Source organism: Squalius cephalus (genome assembly GCF_949319135.1).
Source record: "Squalius cephalus genome assembly, chromosome: 13".
Lineage (NCBI taxonomy): Eukaryota > Metazoa > Chordata > Actinopteri > Cypriniformes > Leuciscidae > Squalius > Squalius cephalus.
Window position 1 is genome coordinate 20,758,322 of NC_137134.1, and position 26,455 is coordinate 20,784,776.

Sequence of the window (26,455 nt, forward strand, 5' to 3'; positions counted from 1 at the left end):
GTGATGTGATGTACTCCAGCATGTGGAAATGCTAAATGTGCATGAATGATTTATTTTGGAAAATGAATTTGTCATATCTACAATTTGAAAACAGTTAGCGTCAATGTAGCGTGATTTCAGGAGCATGCCGTTCATGGTTTGTAGACTGACGGCTGCAGCTGGTGATTTTTTTTTTTCTGAGTTACCCGTGTACGCTATACTGTAGATCTGTACCTTGTAAAATTCAGACCTGCCTTTGATTTGCTAAGTTTCCTGTTATAGAAAGTAACTGGCATTGCTAGGTGGCAGAGTACTTTTCCATCTCAGAGTTGTGCCAGATGAAAAGAAAAACAGATGTAGATAATCATGTTTTGGGGCATTTGAAGTAAAATAAGGTTAGCAAGAAGATGCCGTACATACATGTGTGGTTTGATTTTTCACATGGATTGAAATAGACTCTAACCACTGTATGAATACAATACACTGTAGAAAATTCCTATTTTTGCATGTATTGAGACTGGGGCTTTTCAAATGGGTTATCAGAGATTTTGGTTATTAGAACATCTAAACACTTTAATTTTTTTGTGTTGGTTCATTTTGTCATTGATTATCCACAGTGTTTGATATACATTAGTCACTGTTCTTCCTTTTTAGGTTTTGGGGAGAGCGCTATATATTCAAGTATGTTATTTTTCTCACCAGGAGAGAGTTTATTAAACTAAGATTACTCTATGAGATGAGATGTAACCGAAAGTCTTATATTTGAAACTTCAGAGCACATTTAATCAAAGCAGGTCAGATCAGTACAAGAGTGCCTTCTACTGGGCAACAGAGGAACGTGGGATAACACATTTCATGTGTTAGTTTTTCTATTTCAGCAAATGATTTGTGTTGATATGAATTTTGCACATAAGGGAAGGTGTTAATTTTATCTCCATCATTTTTTTATAGATACAATGATTCTAAAATGCTAGATTCTTTTGACATCCATGTGCAATCTTTTTTATTTTCTGTAAGTTATTGTTTATTTGGAAAAATAGGTTATTTAATAAGTTGTTTACATATTTATACTCGCAGATTTGATCCAGTGGTCGCACTTGCTTCATTTAAATGCATCTCTCTTTATGTAAATCCACGAAACTCTTCAGAAGCAGTACCACTTAATAAACAGACAGCATTGTTGAAATGATTCCCTCCCAAGCTTTCATAGTGAGAGGGCTGTAATTGCATTCCTGCGCAATGTTAGCCCAGTGTGTGAACCCTGATGACCTGTGAGATGTATATAGTAAACAGTGCTTGCTGGCTGTATGGCACGGCTCCCAATCAGGGCTAGTGTCCAGAGCCCTGCCGTTCTGTTCGCAAGATTATCTGCCGTCATTTCTCACCGAGCCCAGCGTTACTTTTATTTTGAGTCAGAAAGTTCACACTAAAAGCACTTAGCACTTATAGTCTAATAATAATAAAGCTAAAATGTATTCAAATATTTTTGAATGACTATTGCAAATAATTTTTCCATGTTGAATTTGATCGATGCTAAGGACATTATTTTATGTAAAAGTATTGAATTGTTTTTGTTTCAAGCTTGGAATAATTTAATTAACATAAGGCATTTTCAAGTGTATTTTCAACTAAGCAAAAAGTTAATGACCACTCTTTTTAATCTGCCTATAGGTTTGCCGACCCAGACCCTGGAGTAAGGGTTACCTGTGGCGCTCCACTTCTCCTTTCCCAACAATGTTCCCAATATCTCCGGCTAAATCACATTCCTCAGCCAGCGTCACAATGGGAGAACTGTTTGATGGTTAGTCTCTCCCTCTCTCGCCCATATCTCAGGTATTCCCCTTACTTAGGAACCTGAAGCACCCAGACCTCTCATAACCTCTGTCGCTTTATCACTTTTGAAAAGTTTTTCAGAAAACAGTTTTACAGTTTTAAAAGTTAAAATAGGATATTGTCTTTTAATAATAAAATTGTTAAGAAATTGTACTCACATGCTTAATTTTAAATGAATAAAAGTTTTCTTTAGTTAGAAAACGCTGTCGAAACGAACCGTGGTTATATGCGAGTGTCGCCGTAAATGTTATCAGGCTGGTCAGTGCCATAACTGTTAATAATAATTTACAGTAAAATAATTTGAGGATTGTAAAAGCAGAACTGTCAATAGGCGCTGAATATTTCTGCTCTACGACGATTCGAAAATAAATTTGCCCCAATAAAAGAACTTTTTTTTCCGGCACAGGGGGAAGAAGTCCAAAACAAAACATTGCATGATAGTCTTTAAGTAGTTCCATCTGTCCAGCAGAATTTCAGGCTAATAGCCTGTGGCGCATCAGTCCGTTCCCTTAACTCCCGCAACCTGACTCTGTCCTATTAAATCTCTCCACTCCTCCAAAAAAAAGTGAATGAAGGAGTAAAAGATCTTGAGCAGACCTAAGTCAACTAAATTGTGATGGTGATGATGATGGTGATGATGGTGGCGGTGATGAAGCGCGAGCCCTAATTAAGGAGAAAAAAGGACCTCAGGCACTCAGTGATGTGGAAAAAAAGGGCTCATCATTGTGGTGTATTTTTTTAAGGACAGCTCGCTCTGTGAGCAGATGACTGCCGCTCACCTTGCCACGGGGTCTGCGTGAGATTGGTTCATTGTCAAGGATTTTTTTTACCCATGATTCCATATGGTATGGAGTGGGCTACATGTTGCCCAACATGCCAGTGCAAATGTTTTCTCAATTAGGTGTCTTATCTCCGGTGAGTGCACTAGCATCAGATGAAGCTTGCTGACAGCGTAATGGCAGCTAAAACCTCGGAAGGCTCCATCAAATGGCAGCTCTGCTACGACATCTCGGCCAGGACTTGGTGGATGGTAAGTTGGCAGCGGCCAAACCTTTTTTTTCTTCTTCTTCTTCTTCCTCTTTTACCTTTTTTTTTTTTTTTTTTAAGAAAAACTTCCCTCCTTCGCTTTTATGCACACAGAACACACTTTGCTTTTTGAAACTCCTCTCTTCCTTTTTTGTCCAGTTGGTGGCAATTAATTTTTTTTATTGTAGTTTTGTTCCACACAATAGCTCCTCTGTGGCTCCTGTCACATTTGTCTTCTTTGTGTGCTCTTTAATGTACTCCTCTTTTATCGTCCACTTTGTTAAAGACGTCAGATAACAATTGACTCCATTTCTTTACGTACTTGAGCACGGAAAAATAAATCCTCGTCGAAAACAAAAGCTCTTTTGTCACTTTTGTGACATTTCTCATTCATTCATTACTTTTCTGCTGTCAGTCCGTATCCGCCAAACGAGACGTCTCGTGTGTGTGTTTTTTTTTCTTCCTCGGCGTGTTCCGCTTTCACTTGACAGAAAAGTTTTGCGCAGGAGTCCAAAGAAGGAGAAACAGGACAGGTCTTGCATCGATTCTTTTAATCCCTTGTTTACACTGAGGTTTTGTGGTGCACGCGGTCGGTCGCTCAGTGCTCAGTCGGTGCTCCGCTCCTCGGCTATGACACTCCGTCGCTGCAATTAAAGCATGAAGAGGGGAGAGGGGAAAAAAAAAACTCCAAAGTGTTCTGGGACAAGACGGACTCTGTGCCGGGGCAGATTAACTTGCTTGTTGTGGTCAGTGAGGCCAGACAACCTTTGACATAACTGTCGCTCCACCAGAAATGAAGAGAGGTGAAAGTGGGAGAGAAAAAAAAAAGTCTGGTTTGTAGATCGCAGTAAGATGAGGAGGGGTAGGGATTCACAATAGTCTATTGTGGCCGGCAGTTATACAAATGAGCCGCGTCGGGTACATGAAAGGCTTTTTCAGAGTGTCCAGGGTTCATTAGGCAATGATTCATTAGCCCTGCTTGAACTTAAACTGCATTATTGCCTTCGTTATTATAATTGCTTCTTTTTTTTTTTTCTTTTTTTTAACAAACCTTCATGGTGTCCGAAAGAACTTGTTTTTTTGTTGCAGACACTCCTTTGCCAACTTAAACACTAGGTAGTTGTGTTGCACGGGAACAATAACTGTATTATTTGCCAGTTAGGGGAGCATAAACTTCAGATCTCAAACTGTGTCCCCCCCCTCCTTTTCCACTCTCCCCCTCACCCGGGTCACACAAGCTTGTCTCTCTGTATGACACTGCTGAGGAAAGTTGGTGAGAGAGAAACTGGAGTACTTGTTTCTTTTACCGCCTTTATGGGAAACTACTTGAGCGCCCAGATTAGAGGAAGAGAAATGTTAGATTCTGGTATCTGGGTGGAGGGTTTAATGGGATCGGTGCAGTTTCGGTGAAGTTGAGGGTGGTAATGTGCACGAATCCGTCTCCGCGATGCACATTAGGTCGAGGCACCGCGGGAATGTGAGCTTGTGCAACTGCTTGGGGACTTTTTTGTCTTTAATTTGTTAGATTTACTGAAGTTCAGATTTTTGTGTTTTGAAATTTTGAGTTTGAGTTTGTATGCATTTTTTTTTCTCCATTGATCATACATTGAACTTTCATAATATCTTGGCTTGCAAAGATAACGGAGAACAGAGATGCGTGACATTACTCACTTCTGTTGTGCTGGTCTTAATATGTTTTGCAATTTAATGACAAATTAACATTTTTAAATTCATTTGTTGCTTTGCAAATCTCAATATAGTGTACATTAAGGTTTTTAAAACCTGAATTGTATTAAGAATTTTTTTTTTATATTACTTGATATAGGTTAAAATTCTGAAATCGAATTCCACAAATTCTAAATTCACATTTGATAAATATTTTTGCTAAATTATTGTGAGAATTTGAAATATATTTTACATATTCAAATTGTCATTAGTTAAAGCACTAATGTTTTCCTAATGCAACATGTGGCCAAGTTTAGATCAGAAGATTTTGTATGCGTTTGTATCTGCCATATTGTATTTCCAGTAATTAGTAATGCTGATTTTAAATGTAACATTTGTACACACACACACACACACACAAAAAAAATCCTATTTATATAAAATAGGATTTAATATATATATATATATATATATATATATATATATATATATATATATATATATATATATAAATTGTTGCTCACCTTGTTTTTCTTTAAAGTTTAAACTATTATTTTTCTTTAAATAATATCCCCTTCTGATCTCACTCTTAAAATTAGCATTCAACATTTTGATTTGGTGAAATAAACCTGACTTGGCTTAGTAATTAATTAGTTCACATGGTTGTTTTATGTATTTTTTTAGGGGGATAACAGGAAAGATACAAACATTGAAAGTAAAAATAAACTGTATTTTTTAAGTGAATTGTAGTTTAATGATTGGATCAAAATGTGACCTCCTCAGCCATCCTTTTCTTTGCCCTTTTCTGCTTTTACTTGACCAGTAATGCCTGAAACATCCAGACAACCAATACGCTGCTCTCTGTTTACATTTATATTAAATGTACACTTTTATGAAATTTCACATGGCTATTTATTAAGTTCAATGTCTCAGCTGGATTGTCAGAACATGTTTAGTTTTTCAGAGGCAATTACTCATAAAATTTGGACAATTGAAGAGCGAGCAACACCGACATCCTCACTTAAAATAAAATTGTAATCATCCATATCCTTTATAAAGCTTCTTTAATGCATGTAGACATTATTTTAAAATACCCGCTGCAATTAACACCGCTTGTTCTCCTGCGGTGCTTGAGCTTTTGGGGCAGAGAAGCGGACCTGATCGGGTGTGATGTCCACTCGCCAATGCACTAATGCTGCTGTGATGGGATCCCTTACCACCTAAGGGGCTAATGGGATTTTATCCTCTGTACAATTGGCACTTCTCTAATCTGCTTGTCAGTGAGCAGACACCCCCGAGAGGGACAACATTTGAGGGTGAGAGTCGGAGGGAACAGGGCGAGGGCATAAAATCATTATATGATCGCTGCTGTAAGGGTCCACTGGAAAACGCCGCCCGCAGTGCTAACGTCACAGATCAAATTAGGTTAAAAGAGAGACAAAAACACTGTCAGGTTTCATAAGCCCTCCTTGTTAATTCTCTTCACACGTGCCGTTTAAATATGTTCTGGGTTATTGCAATATATTGAAGAAGCTTTTGAATAGGACCTTATAATTATAATGGGATATAATTGCATCCAGCTTATGTAAAACTTATTAATTACGGTCTTAAGGCGACCTTGAGTGTATATAATGGAAAATAAATTATTCATGAATTTGCGATTATTTCTTATATTGGATTTAGATTATTATATCTTTTTACAGGACTCTCGATGATTAGTAATTGCGTCTTTTTGCCTTTATATTTTTTACTTTTCAAATAAAATACTGATAAATCATTTAATGTTCTGTTAGCACATTTTTGTCATTTATTTGAGTATTTTAAAGTATTGGAAATGTTCTTCTGTTTTATAATGCTGAATAATAATCCACCAGTGAAATAAGCAACCTAGATTGTTAGAACAACTCACAGCTGGAGTTAATTTTAAAAAGTATTTCAATAAAAAAGTAGGCCTACTTTTAGGCTATTTAGTTTAACAGTTTTATTTGATTACACACACTTTGTAATGTAACAACGCTTTAAAGCGCTAAGACCACATGACAAAACCTGACACAAATCTATTGTGGCACTTTGTTTTACACAACGTCCCATTTTTGCCGCCTGTTGTCCGGGTAGTGTGTGTTATGTCGGAGTGGAAGATGTTTCTAATTTGGCCTCCACCGTGGACTACGGAGAAATGATTAGAGTGGAGGAAATTGGAGGATTAAAATTGTCTGCTTGAACTTCCTGAGGACCGCATGCTCTCTCAGTGTCTCTGCTCTGGGACTTCCAGGCCGAGCCCTGAAGCGAGGGAGCAGCTTCTCTATCCCACTCGCTCAGACCTCCAGAGCGGGGCTGGTGCTCAGGGCACACACTGAGCGTTCATTGACTCTCAATCTGTTAATGTGCTTCGCGTTACCAGCTCTGAATGACTCACCGCCCACCTGATGGAGTCGGAATTAATTTGGCAATGGGTGACAGAGCAGCACCTTTAAAAAAGCACTTCAGCCCTAGCAAATGTTTGTTTTTTCACTTAATATGTGCACACACACACACACACACACACACACACACACACACACACACACACACATATATATATATATATATATATATATATATATATATATATATATATATATATATATATATATATATATATATATATTATAGAGAGAGAGAGAGAGCGAGAGAGACCAAAACACTCAATAATATATTTTTTAGTCACTCAGTAGGCAGACTTGCATTAAAAAAGAATTCTGATTTCGGAGTAGTTTTTTAACTTTGGAGACTTTCTGCTTGACTTAAGCAAAGTCTCTAATATCCGTTCATATGTTTAATGTATTTTGTAGAAAATGTGCCTGAGGGTGTCTTTGCCTCTTTTGTAATGTGATGTATATCTGCTTCATGAGCCCAGTGTTTCATGCCCAGTTCCAAGAGCTCATTTTGTTACTTGTTTTCATTTATGCATATATCTCCCCCCCCCAATATTAAAACTGCCAGAAGCTGTGAAATACGTGTTGGAATAAATTAATGCATTGATGGGCTCTGAGAATATTGACAGGTGAATTTTAGCATTCTCTCAAGCTCGCACTTGGCACACGATTGTTTTGTTGGCTTTCCATCAAGAGATGCGAAGAAACGAGGATCAGATTTGGATGTGGCTCCGTGGTTCAAAAAAAAAAAGAAAAAGGAAAAAGAAAACAACAGAGGAAGTAAAGGAAGCTGAATTTGGAGTCAGTTCAAGATATTAACTGAGAAACCTTTGTGTCTTATCAAATATGCTGGACCGTTTTGCAATGTTTTTCAAAAATAGGTGCTTCATGTTGGATTTCCACTGTTGTTCCTTTTGAGACCGACATACTTTCTCACGAAAGTTTTTGAAGAAATTACACCAATGACTATTTTAAGAGCAGCTTATATATATATATATATATATATATATATATATATATATATATATATATATATATATATATATGAATACTATCATACATATAATTAAATATAATTAATCTCATATATTTAATTTGTATAATTAGAATAAATGTTTAAGCTTTTTGCACTGAAACCTACACATTATGCATATTAAATGTGTAATGTGCTACATTTCTCCATTATAGCGATACAGACAGGTTGATGGCTGCTCCCAGTGGCCGGGTTGTCACTGCTATGTGGCACCTATACCCTTGCCAAGGCCAAATGGCCTTTTCTAAGCATGCAGAGCGAGCGTTAAGGACGATTAAAACAGTCCTCCCCATACACGCAAAGTGTCTGTGTTCGTCCATATCTGACCTGATGCTATCAAAGCTGTTTGTGAGACGGTTCATCCTGTTGTCTCCCTTATACCTTCCCTACCTCCCCCTCTTTTCGATCTAAGCCCGTGTCTGTGTGTCTATGCTGTGGAATGAAAGGATCAATTGTGTGGAAGAGATGCGTGTGAAATCCCTGCTGTCTAGTGGGGGTTAGGGGTCGCTATGTGAGAAAAGGGACCCTTTTCTATTCCTGGCATGGCTCTGTGTGGAACGCCACTCTCGGCAGGGCGGCCCCCTCCCCTTCTCTGTCGCTCTTTCGCCCAAGTCCCTCGCTTTTCTCGTACTCTCTCGCTCTCTATCTGCCCCTCTCTTTTTCTCTCCCTAGAGATCTATGGCTACTGGCCAAGACAGCTGGGTCTTTGGGCCAGTCTGGTGCCTTTTTCTTGTCTTGTTTGGGACAATAAGAGTGAAGATGCTCCCTTCAGATGCTTCTTTTAAAGAGTTTCGGTACACTTCTAAAAAATACTGTAAAGACTTTTTATTGGCATCTGTTGTTCTATGAAGAACCTTTAACATTGTTCTTCACACTAAGAAAAAATGGTTCTTTAAAGAACTGTTCATTGAGAACTTCTTGGGGAACCAAAAATGGTTCTATGGGATCGCTGTGAAAAACTCCTTTTTGAAACCATTATTTTTTAAGAGTGTAATATCGAGATCCCTCTTTCGGTTTTAATCCAGTAGAAAGATCGACAACTGTTTGGTTTTATGTCATTTATACCCAATTATGTGTGATGTAACTAAATCCAGTGACTTTTCCAGTGCCGATCTCCTTTTCAGTGCTTAAAGGGTAACTCTCGCCAAAATTGAACCTAGGCTCTTTTTGTTAATCTACCCGAGTCAAACTTTCGTGTAAAAGCATAATTAGAATGGAAACGCCACTTTTAAGATTGACTGTATTTTCATTTTAGGTCAAAATGCCTTTTGAATGGGAGTGCTAGGGGCACTTCTATGATAGCTTAAAAATTAATTTTTAAAACACTAAGAAGGCTCGACACAACATACAACTGTGCTCGAAGTATCACCAGGGGCTCTACACATGAACTTGAGCATTGACTACCACAAAGTTTACTAAAAAGAAAGGTTTTGTACGACTCACTTTATCAGTTAGTGTTTCCGGTGGCTGGAATTTTGTCAGTCAAAAGTAGTCGACCTCCAAGTGCAACGTAATGAACTGACTCCATATGAGGAAATGTCATGAACTTGTAATTTCAATGAAAAGCATGATAACTTAGATAATAAATTTACGGATAATTTTGATGGAAACAAGCTTTAGGAGCTTTCCATCTTTACTCTCCTCATGTTACGTTGTATTCGGAGATCGACTACTTTTGACTGACAAAATTCCAGCCACCGGAAACACTAACTGATGCTTTTACACGAAAGTTTGACTCGGGTAGATTAACAAAAAGAGCCTAGGTTCAATTTTGGCGAGAGTTACCCTTTAATACAGGTTTGATGTATTCGAAAGGTTGACATCAGCTCTTGAGGATGTCTCTGAGGAGTTTCTAAACCAGGTATGGATTGTGCCATGGCACTCAGCCATTTATTTGCCAGTTATGGCCTGAACCAAAGTATCTCATCTTTGCAGTATGGCGCACTTTTTTTCTACTTGTCTTTTCTTGTCCTCCAAGCCGAAATCATCAGTTTGTTTATAAAGTTTTCGCTGTCATGTCTCACTTGATACTCGTCTTTCCATGAACGCAGCGGCAGTTGTATGGCTCCGTACCCAAGTATGCAGAATGCGTGTTCCTTGGGAGTTGTCTTTTTTTTTTTGTCATGAAAAAAAACAACAAGGAAACAGATTCCAAAAACACCATCTGGTATTTGGAGGGGTATTTTTGCGTCTGTATCTGTGTGTACGTGTGTGTGTGTTAAGGGGGTGAGAACTGTTTTTTTTTTTTTCTCCATAGCCTTCATCTTGGTCTCCAGCCACCCACCGTTTTGCTGCCAAAAAAAGGTGCAAGTCGCCAATTGAAGGGGGAACATGGGTAGTATTTGTGGGTGCGGGGCTGCACTGGTATCACTGGATCACGGCCAGAGCTATTATCCATTCTAGTCTCTAACAACACCACCACACTCACCTGCTCCAAAATATCTGCAGAAGTGATCTCCAAACATTCAATTATTTGATTTATGACCGTAGTTCGTAGCCACTGAACCACACCTTCAGTTGTAGAAGTCACAGTGCGTGATGTTTGCTTGTCGGACTAAAATGTCTTGAAATTGACTAAAATAAGTCATCAAGTACCTGCCATCACCATTTATCATGTTAGCAATCATGCTGCAATAAACAGTGGCACCAAAACATATTTGGACACTTAAGCCACACTTAAAAATTAATTAATTTCGTTGCATTTGATCACTCCAAGTGGCATTTGCAAAGAAATGCAAGTGCATTTTCTCAGATCTAACTTCACTTTTCCGAGCCATTTTATTTCAATGTGATTTTTAGTGGATAAAGAAACTATGGTCATGTTTCTCTAATATTTGACAACCGTAAATTGTCACAATAAAATCTGGTATTTATTATATTATATATTTTTTTATTTAAAACCTTCAAAATTATTTTTTGAAATGTTTTTTCCTGAAATTAAACCCCAGAATGTTTTATATATTACATTGTTAAAGTGAAAGGGATGTTTTTGTAACACAATGAATTAGATTGTGGATTGAATGAATTATCTTTAATTGTCTGAACATTTGTATTCTCTCCATTTATTAATTTTAATTTTGATATTTAATTTGATGCAATGCCCATCATATAATATAGGCATAATACAAATATAAAATTATAATATTATAATGGTATTATAAATTGTATTAAATGTTTTAATTAAAATGATTTAAGTTGTTGTTTTTTAATTATTTTGCTTAAAGTGTCTGTACTTTAAAAAAAATATATTAAAATTTTAAATACCACTTTATTTGCTATTTTATCTAATGGAATGGCATTCATATAATATAACCATAACTTGAATCTAAAATAATAATATGATATATCATCTCATTCATATATTATCTATTGCTGTAACATCCAACTCATTTTTAAATGTTGCTCAAGTGTTCATCTATGTGTTCACATAATGCTCTGATTGTGCCATACTGGTGTCTTCTATACAGAATTGGTCATTTTCTCTGCTTGTGAAGGCCCAGTACTGTATGTTCCCACTTAAGCTGTGGCAAAAACATGTGAGGGTCTTTTCCCTGTGTTTGGCCTTAGACTCAGTTCATGCGCAAAACCATGAAATATGAACTGTATTTGTAGTATGCACAGCTGGTTAAGTTGGGTGTAACAACAATGTATGTGTCAGTGTGTATATGCTAACAAAATCCAGCCTGAAACTGTAATTATTGTTTCTTTTTTTTGTAGTTTAATGTCCCTGTGTGTCCTAGTTTAATTATGACCTGTTAGAAGTGTTTATAGGAATTTAAAACTCATCTGTCTGATGTAGGCCTGATTTTGCGATCAATCAGATGAGTGGTTACTGAAAATAAAATCTAGATTGCCACTTAATTCATTAAAAATATCTAGTTAGATTAGGCGAGATTACGGTTCAGCGAATGATCAGTGATGAGTGTGTTTGTTGGGTGACGATGCTGATGGAGGCAGGACATGCAGAGGACAGAGAGAGTGCCTGCGTGTGAGAGAGAGGCCGTATGGACAGATGTCACTGAAATCAGGAGATTAAATATGATAAGACCACCACTGCAATCACCTCTGGAAAACATTGCTTGTTGCCAGGTAATGAGAGAATTGGCCTACTTTCATAAGGTCAGAGATATGTCACTTGCACATAGTCTACCCTTTTCAACCACCATCCACCTGATATTTACACAGGTGACACTGTATTTTTTGTGGAATGAATTTGATGTTACAAAAAAAACTTTCATTTTCATTTAATAATGTATTTAATTTTATTTATATGTATATATATATATGTATATACATTTAATTTCCAAGTAACTCATTTTAAAAAATAACAATGTAATATATAAAAAATAATTTGAGAATGAATTTCAGGCAAAAATATATATCATCATATATACCATTATCATGATGTTGCTGGCGTTTACTTTTTCGTTGTTCTTAACAACACACTTTAATTGTGTAAATCTCAATGAAATGCACAGGCTCTTGGTTTATTGGTTTCTAATAGTGGACATGTGTTATTTGCTGCCTGAAACTTAGTGTGTCCTGTCCCTCTCACCCCTCTCCGCCCATCTAATTAAATTGATTCAGAGCTGTGCCTTCCTAGCGGGGAGGCCCCATTACTTATGCCTGCCCGGTGCAGGGCACCTCATGACCCCCCTGAGCCTGTCGCCATGTTACACATGCTTCCAACAGGGGGTGCTGCTGACCCCATGACTCTGGGGAGGCTTAACAGCTGGTGGGGGCATCTCTGGAGGCCAACATCCCTGCAAGCGTCTCATTTAGGTTTACACTGTTTGTGTCTCATTTAGGTTTACAGCGTTTGCATTTAAGTTTTTTTTTGTGCTAAAGCAAATAGTGGTTAACGCTACATCCACATGGGTTATCCTGTATGAGATGCCGTATTCCTGCCTGGATCTCTCTCCCCCTCTTTGGGCAGATTAAAGTGAGAGCCAGCTGGAGCCAGGGGACAAGCTGCCACGGGCCTCTCCAAGGTGACCCCTGGCAAAGCTGGCAGCACATCTGTAGCCCTGATGCATCCAGGAACTCTGTTGCCCCCTTTGCAGCTGAGGGATGCTTGCAGGGACAAGCCAGCGAGGGGGCCGACTGTCCTCTTGCTGTCTGGCAAGGGCCACGCTGGAGGGCACAGGGTTGAGAGCTGGAATATGCTGAAGTTATGGCACTCATAAGTACAGCATTTGGACTGGACCTGGTTGGACCTTTCGAGGTATAGTTTTGCACACATTCACACAGTTTGAGCTTGCCAAGTCTGTATGTGCATAATGCAGTTGAGTGGTATTTGTTTTTATAGGAAAGAGCAAATGACGATTCCCATCTGTCCAGATGAGCAAGGCCACATTGGGCTATGCCAGTCTCAAAAAGACACAGATTGTCATGTAACGACTTTGAACAGTCTCCTTTTCTTTAACTGGCACACTTACAAACAAAGTTTTGATGCTGGGCCAGTTGTTTGTATCTAACATTTGTTAAATCTAATGGATCCTCCTCCTCCTCAAAAAAAGATTTAATCATGTTTAAAGTTGCATGGGTAAAGCAACAGCGTAGACCGGTCAATGTTCCGGCTTTTGTTAGACCCTCTATCCCTGAGTTTGAATGCTGCGGTGTGGTCTGGAGAAGGTGAGGGCGTTGCCTTCTTAAGTGGAGACATCCTCTTGCAATCAATGAGCCCAGCCGGAATCCTCCTTACTGCAAATCCAAGCCATCCGCTGGCACACTCAGGTCCCATTTAACTCTAATTGTTTCCATCTTCCCGTGTCTAAATGTGCTTCCCCTGACAAAGATAGTCTTTTTTTGCTCTCTTACCCATTGACTTGGAATATTTTACCAATAGCCAGAGTCTAGTACAAAACCTTTATCACGGGCCTCACTCAATCGAAATCGTGATTAATTTCCCCTCAAACCAGGCTCCGGAACAAATGTTCCCCCTTTTTCGGCAGCACCGCCTATGGCTCTTGCTGAATGTGTACTGTTTGCTTGGAAACATCAATTTCGGCTGTGCGATATTCACCTTGCGGAGCATCAGTTCTTTTATATCCAACAATGAGGAGGTGAAAAATACCCAACTTTAAGTAATAATTTCTGTACATACTGGTTTTAAAACGGTACTAAACGTTTGCAGAGCAGGTGATTGCACAGGTGCGCCACTGACGGCTGAAATCTGAGCTATCTGTGGGAGACCAACCCTGATGGTCGACTGGGAGCATTAATGAACCAGATTAGGTGTCCCAGCAGAGAGTGGGGGGTGGGAGGCAAACTGGCCTCTCTGTCCAGATCAGACATTTTCAAGCAAGATCTAAACTCCGCATTACTGTGACTTGAGCTAACATAAGGAGAAACTTTTGTGAAGAAAGAAAAGGTTTGTTAAATAATAGACCAATGAAACGTGAGAGCCAGTGAAGCTTGTAAACGTCAGTCCTCTGGACCTGAGTCCAGTCCAGCTGGAGATCTTTGGTTGAGCGGTTTGCTCACTCTGGCCAGAGCTAATTTGTGTGTCAGGTTGGTCCGGGCCTTGTCGTCTATAAATATGAATGTTTCATGCTGTGGCATTTGGTACCCCCTACTGGTGCATAAATGAACTTTGCCCGCTGTACAAATGAGAACAATAGTTCATGTTCAGTTTCCTAAAACTTCTGGAGAGGATGAGAAAAGAAGAAACTTAAGAAAAGAAACAAGTTCAACTGTCCTTTTTATTCTTTTCTTAAGTGAAACTGTTATGCATATGTATATTTATGCCCCCTTATCCTTTAAGATAGTGACATCATTATCACCTGACCTTTCCATGGCATGGCTTCTCTCCCAACTTGCAGAGTTTTGCCACCGAAACCTTTGCCAGATGGCGTCTTCGCTCACGACTCCATCGGCTGATTTCCTCTTCTCACCCCTCGCTCAGTGCGGTGTCAGGTAGACACTGTAAAAGAGGTGCAGGGGGATAGCTTTTCACCTGCTCCTTCTGTAGGACCCCTGCTGAGAGCAAGCTGTTCACCCAGTGCCCTCCTTCAAAAGGCACCGGTGCACTGACACACCTGTCCTCCTCTTGTTCCTCTCCCTGTCCCCACATTCAAGGTACATGGACGCATATTATTGAACAATTTAAGAGTAAACATTGTAAAAATAGTATAGGTAGAAACCTATTATAGGTCGTATCTATAAAATAGTACATTTAAAAAAAGAAAAAGAAATGTATACCTTTTTCTATAAGGTGCATTCAATTGATTAAAAGTGACTGAAGACAATATAATGTTTCAAATAAATGCTGTTCTTTTGAACTTTTTAGTCATCAAAGAATCCTGAAAAAAGTATCACGTTTTCCACAAAAAATATTAGGCAGCACAACTGTTTTCAACACTGACAATAAGAAATATTTCTTTAGCAGCAATTCAGCTTGTAATGATTTCTCAAGGAACATGTGACAGACTGGACTGGAGTAATAATGCTGAAACTTTAGCTTTACCATCACAGGAATAAATTACTTTTAAATATATTCAAAAAGAATAATTGTATTTAAAATTGTGGTAACATTTTGATAAAAATTTTGGTCATTTTGATCAAATAAATGCATCTTTAGTGAGAGACTTTTTGACCCCAAACCTTTGAACTGTAGTGTATGGCCCTGTTTACACTTGATATTAAGAAGCGTTTTCGTCAATCCGATCACAAGTGGACGATGTTAAATACAGGTGTAAAAGGGGTCTTTTTAAATACAGATAGTTGAAAACGCATCAAAAAGGATTCGACCGGATTACTTTCGTAGTGTAAACGCTCATGCGGTCAAATGCGTTCGAACAGCCACAAAAGACCGCCTGCTCTCCGCTTACTGACCTAATGCGTAAACATTATAGGAAGTGCACTAGTCATACGGGATTTAAACTTAGTCAGCTGAAGACCGTAGTTTGTTTTAAAGATGAAAAATGTACCAAGCACAATGTTCTCTCACCATTCCTGATTTCTAACACGCAGTCACAATGTTTTTGTGGCTTTGCTTCTATCAGAGTAGAAACTAAAGCTGCTGCTCTCCGAAACTCCAGTCGCATTCATCTGTAAATTGCACAAGCTTATTTCATTTATTAGATTGAAATATCTGAAAATGCATAATATATACCCACCCATAGACCTTGAAGAAATCAGGACACAAGTGATTGAAAGTGGACAAAAGAGACTGATTAGTGTAACCGAGAATGTGTCTTCCTCATCTACTTGTGAAACGCATCTTAACACCAGGTGTAACAGGGCCTATAGTGCACAAGTTGTATGGACCCATTTTATGGCTGTTTTGGAGCTTCTGGAGGTCTAGTTCTTGTTCACTTTCATTATATTTAAGATTGGCCTGGTTGTTCTTCACCTTTTGACTTTTGGTTTGGACCGACATGAGGGTGAGTAAATGAAGATACGTTTTGAGCAGGTCTGCCCACACAGGGAAGGGAAGGTAGCAATACTCCAGAGCTGATTAGTTGGCTGTTGTTTGAGCTGCACCTGGAGAAAGTATGTCTGGAAGATCTCTTCAGAGAGAGGATGTTTATGAGTTCTACAGGCTTGCATTGAGCAGGGCAATGGTGTATTGGAGCAGGCGGTGGGGCAAGTACACGTGCAGGACTGAGAGAGAAAGGAGGGGAGCCAGTCACTGTTTAGTATCTTTACAGGACTGTAGCTAATAAAACTAAACTGGACCTGAGGGGAAGCAGCTGAACTTCCTGTAGCGGTTGTATTTATTTATTCGGAGGGTCCGTTTCAGGTCCCCTGAGCAGCCAGTAAACAAAGAGCTTTCCTCTGCTCCAGATTGACGATTTTATTCTTATTTATTTATGATTTCCCTGAAACCACTTTAAGTTGCAACTTGATAGCTCCTAGCTTGTGAAAACGCTGGTTTCATAGAGATCCCCAAAAAAGATCGACTGGCCTGTCCCTTATTTCTTTTCAGGTCTTTTAATTCCGGCCCCTGGCCACTCACGCAAATAAATACCTTTCTTCTTAAACATACATTGGCTAATTAATCTATCCCATCTGCTTTGCGCTCTACATCACTTCCATGACACACAAGTTTCCCGAAACAGATTTGGCTCGTGTTGCGTTGATGACTCGGACACCATGAAGAAAACTGGAAAATAAAATTGAGCTGAATTTGCTGTTCAAATAAACACAACCCTATTTTTCACATGTCCTGCAAGAAGATTTTTTAAACATAAAGGGAAGTATTCATAAGCATTGCATTTTTATTTTTGTTATATTGCTGTTAAACTGATACCATACCATGCTAATGCTATTTTAATTCTTTCATTTTCGATGAAAGATCATTGTGAGTATTTAAAAATATGCTATTGTTTTCCTGTTGTTGAGAACAGATGATGCATCTGTGATCTTTGAGCGTCTCTTGAGGAAACGGCAGGTTTCACAGACAGTTGTTTCTGGCTGTTGGAACATCTGGTCAGCCAAATGAGGATTTGTCTTTATTCCCATTGGTAATGGTGAATGGTATAGTTGTAATATTTAAGGGAAAAGTTGTTTTTCAAACTTTATTTAACCCTGAAACAGTGTTTGGGAACTTGCTCCGGGGCTCGCAGTACAACATTCCCCGACACGTCATAAAGATGGAACGTGGAAAAGATTATTCAAGGAAAAGAAAGTTAACTATATCGTGATGCATTATTTAATTTTAGGATGTGCGGTTTCAAATGCATCCAAAAAAACACATTATTTTCACAGTTAAGCCTACATGATACGTGTTATTTAACATACACTTTTTTATTTATTTTTTAATCTTTTATCATTAGTTTTTCTTCATATTTTACAGTTGTTACTAGGGCTGGGACGATACACCTATCTCCCGATTCGATACTATCACGAAACTTGGGTGCCGATGTATTGCGAATCTTTTTTTTTTTAAGATTGCGATTCTACAAGTATTGCGATTCTATATTGCAATACACTAGACCATCGGGAAAAGTTCAATCATACACTTATACAGACTGTACATGATGTATAAAATGAGTCATATTTACAAAAACAAATTATCACATCTTTCTGACTTTTACTTCAGAAGCATTGTACAATACTACATTCTCTTGAATAAATTATTCAATAACATACATTTTTTAACAGTCACTTGTCACCACTTAAACAATGTAATTGATAAATGCGTTATTTTAAGCACCAAGTTTTGATCAAAAGCTGATTTTGATCGCTATTGTAGACATCAGTGTTCATATTTGAACTTTAAACTTTTATCCAAGTACTTCTATGATAATTTGAACTATTGCATCACAGAAATAATGATACTATGAGGTTGAAAAGACTGTTTGTGGAGCTGTTTCATGACAACTCTCTCCGGGTCAGCGGCAGCGCCAGCGCCAACACAGCTTTGAATGTTGCGATATGATTTTGTCAAAGTTTAATAGACAGACGAATTGAAAGATCGCGTGGGTGTTTGAATCGAGATCACAGTCTTTTAAAGATGAATCGTGCAGTTCTATTGTCTTATCTCTCCCTCAGTATATGAGTAGCGCGAGGGCTTTTCAGTGCGTTCAGTCTCGCGTCTCTTCCACGCGTCCTCTTGGGATATTACGTCACTCAACACTCATAGATAACGACACATTTCATCCTCTGTTGGAATGAAAGTGGCTAACTTCTGTCAACCTCATCTACAAGCAAGGACAAAAATAAAGCAATTGAATTTGAATTAATATCGATTCTGGACTAAAAAAACGATTTTAGAATTGTAAATAGCTAGGTGATTCGATTTTTTTCTCCCAGCCCTAGTTGTTAACATACAAAATGTTGTGTCACTTATCAAAGCTAGGTGGAGCTATGGAGCCTAGAGGGAATGACAGAATGACAGAAAATGACAAAAGAGGAACATTGCAAGTATATATCTCTGTCATTTTGAAATGCAATCCTCCAGCAGACCCAGAAAGTGGCCTCGCACAACTGTTAGAACATGTGACATCACTCTGGCGGCTGTTTCTTCCAGAGGCTGGGCCTGAATATTCATGATGAGTGTATTCCCATGGCCCATTGGCTCCAGCTGTCCCGATATCAACCAACACACATACAAACCAACTCAACCCAAACACAGTTTTATTTTTTTATTGTACAAATGCACACTCAAACCACTGCCTGAACTCGATCTGTATCACTTATAATACTTTTTTGGATTGCCAAGATTGGTTTTATGATTTTGAACAATTTTTAATAAATAATGTACTTTTAGCAATCTTTAGATTTAACAAGCTATATGTGTAAGGTTTTGCCTTAGAACACATTACCACAATATTGGTGTTTAAAAATAAAAAAATATTTTACCCTTTAATGTCCCCTCCTTGATGGTGGGGTCTTCTAACGTCTTGCTTCTGAAGGTGGTCTCCGCAATACCGTGCATCATGATTCATGCATGTCCTTCCATACCCACTCTGCCCTCTGCCGGGTCACTCAGGGTGTAGATAAGAGGCAGCGAGGGCTTGCAGGAGGCCATAGCTGTAACCTGCTTATGAGTGATTTTGCCAGGCTGACAGATGGTGCTGGAGCCATAGTCAGATGTGCCACATCCTTCACAGGTTCCCTGGCCCTGTCATAACTCCTCCAGCAATACACTTGGCCTCTTTTGCCTGCCCGCGTACATGCCTGCTCTCACCGGGGACAGATTCAGTGCCAGCTGGGACTAGGACTCATTTCAATGTCCTCCTCGCTTTGATTTACAATATTAGTAGATCATTGGAGGTAATCAAAGTCCCTTTTAAGACAAGTCAGGTTGCCCAAGCCACATTCAATCCAATTCACATTTATTTGTAAGGCGCTTTTCACAATACAGAAGCTGTTTCGAAGAAGCTGTACAGAAAATGCATGTTTCTACATTACAGTTTATCTCTAGTTGACTGTGTCAAACGTCCATATGCCAGAAATGTACAGTTCTAAGATAATACAAATCATGCAATTAGCTAACATCAATCATGTGTTCATTTAGGTAGAAACAATGAGCTCATTAAAGCAATTAAAATTGGTGATCATAATGATTACAATATATAGAAATTTGTCAGTCGTTCATGTTGATTCAGAGTTGGCACCATCTGAAGTCCTCACAGGAGATGGCGTCGTCTCTTCACAGGTGTTGGGTCATCTGAAATCTTCGTAAGAGGTTGGAAAAGCAAATGGAAAATAATTAGCATAGCTGCTGCTCATAAAATTCAAAGCAATAGATAATTGTGCATTTGATCTGATATAACTGAGGTGCAAGGTTAGGAGATCTGTTGTGTGAATGCTTGGCTAAAGAGATTGTCTTTAGTCTAGATTTAAACCGGGAGAGTGTGCCTGAGCCCTGAACATTATCAGGAAGGCTTTTCCAGAGTTTCAGAGCCAAATTTGGAAACGCTTTCCCTCTTTTAGTGGACTTGGATATCCTGGTACTTCTAAAAAGCCCAGCGGTTCATGACCTTAAAGAGCATGATGGATTGTAGTCAGTTAAATACATAGGAGATAAACCATTTAGGCTCTTACATGTCAGTAGCAATACATTGTAATCAATGCAGAAATGAATAGTAACCAGTGTAGAAGATGATAAAATTGTGGTTATATGGTCATATCTCTTATTTCTTGACCTAGTAAGAACTCTAGCAGCTGCATTTGAGGATGCAGGACAACCACTTAGAAGAGCATCCAGTCTAGAGGTCTTTTCTGCATTAGAAACAGAAAGCATGTTCCGTAGCTTAGCAATGTTTCTGAGGTGGAAGAAGGCAGTTTTTGTAACATATCAAATTAATGATAAATTAAAGATTAGATTGGCAGTTCTTTCTATTCGCAGTCGAAAATTGTTGGTCAATATTACGATCAAAATTAAGAATATGATTTGATTTGAAGCTTTAAATTGTGCAACAAAACCAGTAGCACCTCAATGCAGTCCACAAGATCCAGGGGGCGGGGTTGGATCCACATTTAAGGGGTGGAGATTGGTAGGTTTAGGGGTGGGTTTAGGGATCAGGGGGTGGAGATGGGTAGGTTTAGGTATATGTAAGGTGGGAGGAGTTGGATCTGGATCCAACTCCTCCCCCTGGATCTCGTGTTCTGCAGTGAGGACCATCTCAACAAAACTGCGTTTTTAAGGCTGGTCCAGCAAATGTGCATTAGGAGTTTTAGTTCTTTTGGCATCAAAAAACTACTGTCCGGATTTACTAAAGACACGCAGTGAAAAATTAGCACTGAAATGGCGTGGACAGGGTTATTTTTGCAGCTGAACTTATTGCATATGCATTTGTAGGAGTTTCACTTTTAGATGCAAAATTTATGGGAGGAGAGTATTTAAATGAATCATGAAAGGTGATTTACTAAGGTTTGCGCTCGTCAATTTACTGGTGTTTGCGCCATTATTTACCGCCCATCTTAAACCAGACACTAACTGGTAGATTGTGTTGGTCTTTATGGAAATTATCCGGCTCTGTCTGTGTTCCTTAATTTGCGCGTCATCAGTAGATAAAGCGCAGAACGTTTTTTATCATTTTTTATAATTCCAGGTTTTTTTTGGAATTGCGCTCCCACGCTAATTTGCCATGTTTAGTAAATCTGTCTCCATATTTGGCTTACGCTTTCTCCGGTTGTTGCCTTCACTTATAAGGAAAGGTATTTCTGTCTTAAGTGGTATTGACAGCAATATAAAGGCCAAAGTATACTTTGAATGTATGATTCAATGACTCACTCATAAATGTTTCATTAGCGTTTTTGAACCAATCTCTTGAATGAATGATTCAATGACAAACACATTTAATAGTCACTTGTCGCCACCTACTGGTGTAATAATGTAATGGTACAATCGTTATTTGAAGCGGCAAGTTACTTTCAAAACGTGATTCGCTCTATTTTGATCACTAGACATCAGTGTTTATATCTGAAGTGTAAACTTTTATCCTAGCACTTCTGTGATAATCTGAGTACTTGAAACAAATAACCATACTGTGGTGTTGAAAAGATTGTTCGTGAAGCTGTTTCGTACCTATACATGAAAACTGCTCTCTCTGGGTCAGCAGCAGCACGCCGACATCACTGTCATTTAGGAATAAGATCGCATCAGTGTTCAAGATCGCGATCTTTTACCGATTAATCGTGCAGCTCTAGGGTTGAGCTTGGTTCATCATCCATAGATATCTGGAGTAACTTTGGTGAGAGATGGATGAACCAGAGGGAGGAGGAGGTTTGCTAAAACAGGATCCGAGCCATGTGCTTTTCATTAAGTTGTGCGGAAATAAGTGCTGACCCACTCCTTCAAGAGGGCACTTCCATTTAATGCTGCAATGAAGAAAATTAGATATGGAGAGGGCTCAGGTAGCAGACAGAGCAAGAGATGGACCGCATGCGTGTACAGGAACGGACAGGGGTGCAATCAAACACACACGCTGTGCTTCAGCTTTATTGAAAGTGAAGCTGAAAACTAAACACTTCCTTCAGCATTCCTCTCTAATTTGTCCAAGGTCTGTGTGGTCTGCCTCGCCCGTCACCTTCGCTCCCTTGAGTTTAGATCCTCGTGTTTTTACACCGTCACACTTTCGCTCCTGCCGTATACAGTGTAGCTCATGTTACGTTTTAGAGTTTAGCAAGTTGTGTGCCATAAATCCTCTTTCATGGTGTTAGTCATTTTATAATTTTAATGTAATTTCATATAGAGCATATTTTGTAGCTGGGGGTCAGTGAACTACATCTGTCCTTCATTTTTATTCTGTTTAATGTTAATTATTATTAAATTGTATTATGTCATTTTATTCTAATTATATTTCATATTTACTTTAATATTTCCAAATTAACCATTTGCATTTATTTAGAGAAATATCTGTCCAGTATGTCTCAAAATATATATTTTTAATATATTATATTTATAATGGTATTATATTTACTTTTTATATAATTGTATTTTTATATATACAACTCCCCTAAATGTGCAACTCCCTTACATCCACTTTTTCATTCCGTTTAACATTAATTCTTAATTAATTTGACTATAATGTTGTTTTTATTAAGTACATAATTATACATTTTAGAAATGCATGTATATATATATATATATATATATATATATATATATATATATATATATATATATATATATATATATATATATATATATAATTTTTATATATATATACAAATAATAGTTTAATATTCAATGTTTAATAATTTCAAATGAAACATTTATTAGAGCAAACATTTATTTAGATACAGATCATTCTAATATGTCTGGAGCAACGAAGCTTTTCCTACAAATCCTTCAATACCATATTTAAACTCTTTACAGAGTCGGACAATACCGAAGAACAGCATGAAATTGAATCTAAGATTGGCACACACTCGCCCTGTTGCTCCCCTCGCACCCCTCACTGGGCTGGTGAAGTAAATGATGTTGTCCCTCTGTCCCAATTCTCCACCTGTATCCTTCATCCCCAGCTGAAGTCTTTGTAGTTTTGTACCCCTGCCATGTTCATCCCCCTCCTGCTCTGGCAAGGCCCTCCATTCATTTACCTGCCCATCCACCACTGCTCTTCGGGAGGCTTCAAAGGATCCCGTTTACACACAAAGACTGTAGTTGCTTTTCCATATACATGTAGGGTGTGTTTATATAAATAAAAGGAGCCAAGAGAAAGGCAGCATATATGATGTGTGTGAGCATTATACTGGAATTCCTCCTTACATATGAGCACATCTGTTCTCAGATCATAGTGCTTCTGCGTTCAAAGACGCTGCTGGGAGTGTAATCCATGGGATTTATTCTGGAAGCCATGCAATCCTGTCTTGACCTAAGGAATAGTATTAAGGAGAACTAGAAAGAGCCCTGTGCAGAGAAAAAGAGCAAGTTCATATTGCAAAGTTTGTTGTTGCTGTAGTTTAATATTGACTTTTAATAAATAGAAAGGCTTGCTTTTTTTGCATATCAATATTGATGTGTTTTGTAGATTATGTAGAGCATAACAGTCCAGTATAATTGCTCTATTTTAGTGCAATTGCCATCATTGACCATTAGAGGGAGACATTACTCTAAAACAGAAGTCAAAGTCTTACAAGCACATTAATGGTTCCAAATCATTTTTTGGGGGGAATAGAGTAACACATGTGGATATTTTTTGTTTTATACTATAATGTTTATTATATAAATTTAAGATATAATAATTGCGTGTGTGTGTGTGTGTATATATATATATATATATATATATATATATACAATATTATTCTTTAAAATAATATATATCCTAATTAAGCATTTTAAAGAGAATTTATCTTTAATGAGTATTAAAATCTTGGAAAATTAATGGAAATTAATGTGAAAACATTTTAATAAAAAAGAAATATATATATATATATATATATATATATATATGTGTGTGTGTGTATGTGTGTGTGTGTGTGTGTGTGTGTGTTGTGTGCGTGGTCCCATGTGAGATCACCAGAAAAGCATCCATATTCTTTTTTGCCCCTTCCCTTCTTTCACCGTATTAATACATTTCAGTATGAACCACACATATCAAACAGAAATAAATCCCTCTCCTCCAGTAAATAGAGATAGACAGATCCACATGGCAAATGAAGACATAACACACATAGCTGCGAAAAGCGGATTTCACGTGTTCTTTCTCTTTTTCAGTGGGATATTGTCAGTGTGGGTTTGATAGAAGCACATGTTGTGGGGAGATAGTGAAGCCACAACAAAGGCGGCCCTGAGTGGAGGCAAGCAATGGTGGTTCCCTTGGCAGGGCCGGGACCCTCTTCATCCCTGGCACTGTCGGCATGAGTTAGTCACACCACAGGAGAGGGTCCCGAATGGCCTGTCTGTCGCAGATGGGCACAATGGGCCTGGCACTGCCTCATACCCCTGATCGCAGACATGAAAGCCTAATGATCGCGCATCAGCCACGATACTCTAAAAATCATCGACTGCGGAGCGCGTCATCGAAATGACGGATGATCCTCGTTGATGCTCTGTCTGCAGCTTAAGCTGATTGTCAAGTTGAAAGTTAGACCATTCTCACGTCACTTATGTTACTAACATAATGCTTGCTTTTGGTTGGTTGATGAACATTCTAAGGTGTGCAGTTATTTTCCCGTAAACGCACAGCTAAAAGCTCTGGCGACCACATTATGGTTCCATATCACTTGGCCAAATAATTTCAAGGGTCCTTACAACCGACAAAAGCAAGTGAACAAAATCAAAAGCAAGTGAAAAAGCTCTCTCTCTCTGCACACACAAGCATAGAAACTGTTTTTTTTTTTTTTCGGTAAATTTTGAAACTCAACTTTTTTGATAAAATAGTTTGCAACTGTGAAAACTTTGTGTTGTGGCCACATTACCACCTTGGGTTTGCATTCATTTTCAATGATTCAAAAGCCCGTCATCAATTATTCCTTCGTCCACTTTTGCTGCTTTATTGGACTGATATAAGAAAGACATTTTTGAAGCGAGAGTGTTGAACTGGTGTAATTTGCATCTACTCTTCGTCGCTGTAGTGATCAATAGATTTCGATTTTACTGAAGGAATTTCAATGGCGTAATAAGGGAATTCGCTTAGGATCGTACTTGTAGTGTGCATGCTGAGAGCAGATGATTTCCAATATTATTGATTTATTAAGTTAATTTGTAAAAGTATTCATTTATTCTATTTTATTTATTTATTTTTTACTTAAAATGAAACAGAAATTGTGATTTTTTTTCTTCCCTAGTGTGACGAATATCTGAGTGGAACGGCTTCTCGAACAAGACAAAATGTAGGGCGGGACTTCATTTCATCCATCGGGAATCAATTGGATAGTTGTGGTTTGCTATTGGTCGATCTCATGTGAGTGACAGGTTGTCCCGCCCTCGTGTCGGTAAACAGGTCACTGCAAGTTATTTTGATTAAAGATTATGAGGGCATATGAATTAGAAAAAATAAAATAATGATGTACACGGATAAATAATTTATAATAAATACTGCAACATTCCATAAAAACAAGAATTTTCTCTTTATTTCAAGGCGAACAAGAATTTTCTATAATGAAGTGCCTTGATGAGAATTTTGCATGCCTCAACTTAATTAATGCATTCAATTCACATAGTTTAATTCTTTGTTATATTTAATATTACAATGAGAATGGTGGTAATTAATGGTTCCCATGGTCACAGAAACCTAAAAAAGTCACAGAATATTAAAGTTCTTTCAGGCCTAGAAATATAATGTTAATAAATGAATAAAATTCAAAACTTTGATATTAAATACATCACATAATGTGATCTCTTATTAACATAAACTCAAATAAGCACATTTTATCTTTTAGCCCGATATAAAGGGAGAAGACAGGAAATGATTGAAGAGAGAGATCAGTCTTGGAATGGCATGATTCGTGTCTACACACCGTCACTGTAGTGATCAACAGAGTCGCTTGTATCGAAGGATTTTCAGCGGTGTAATAAGGGAATTCTCTTGGGATCGTCCTTGTAGTTAATTTTCATCTCCGTCACCTGTCGGTTCCTGCACGCTGAGAGCCGAGCGTGTGT

At 38.2% G+C, this 26,455-nt stretch overlaps 1 protein-coding gene across 4 annotated transcripts in view; it reads left to right on the top strand.

Moving 5' to 3' along the window:
* Positions 1-2,168: 2,168 nt before the first annotated feature.
* Positions 2,169-26,455, top strand: part of nfia (nuclear factor I/A) — a 149,554-nt gene continuing 125,267 nt past the window's right edge. The window contains exon 1 of one of the 4 annotated variants that reach the window (XM_079890258.1): positions 2,169-2,842. In XM_079890258.1, coding sequence (XP_079746384.1) covers positions 2,747-2,842 — 96 coding nt within the window. In that variant the 5' untranslated portion in view covers positions 2,169-2,746. The remainder of the gene's footprint in view (positions 2,843-26,455) is intronic. The other 3 variants (XM_079890259.1, XM_079890262.1, XM_079890263.1) reach the window with 3 other exon arrangements.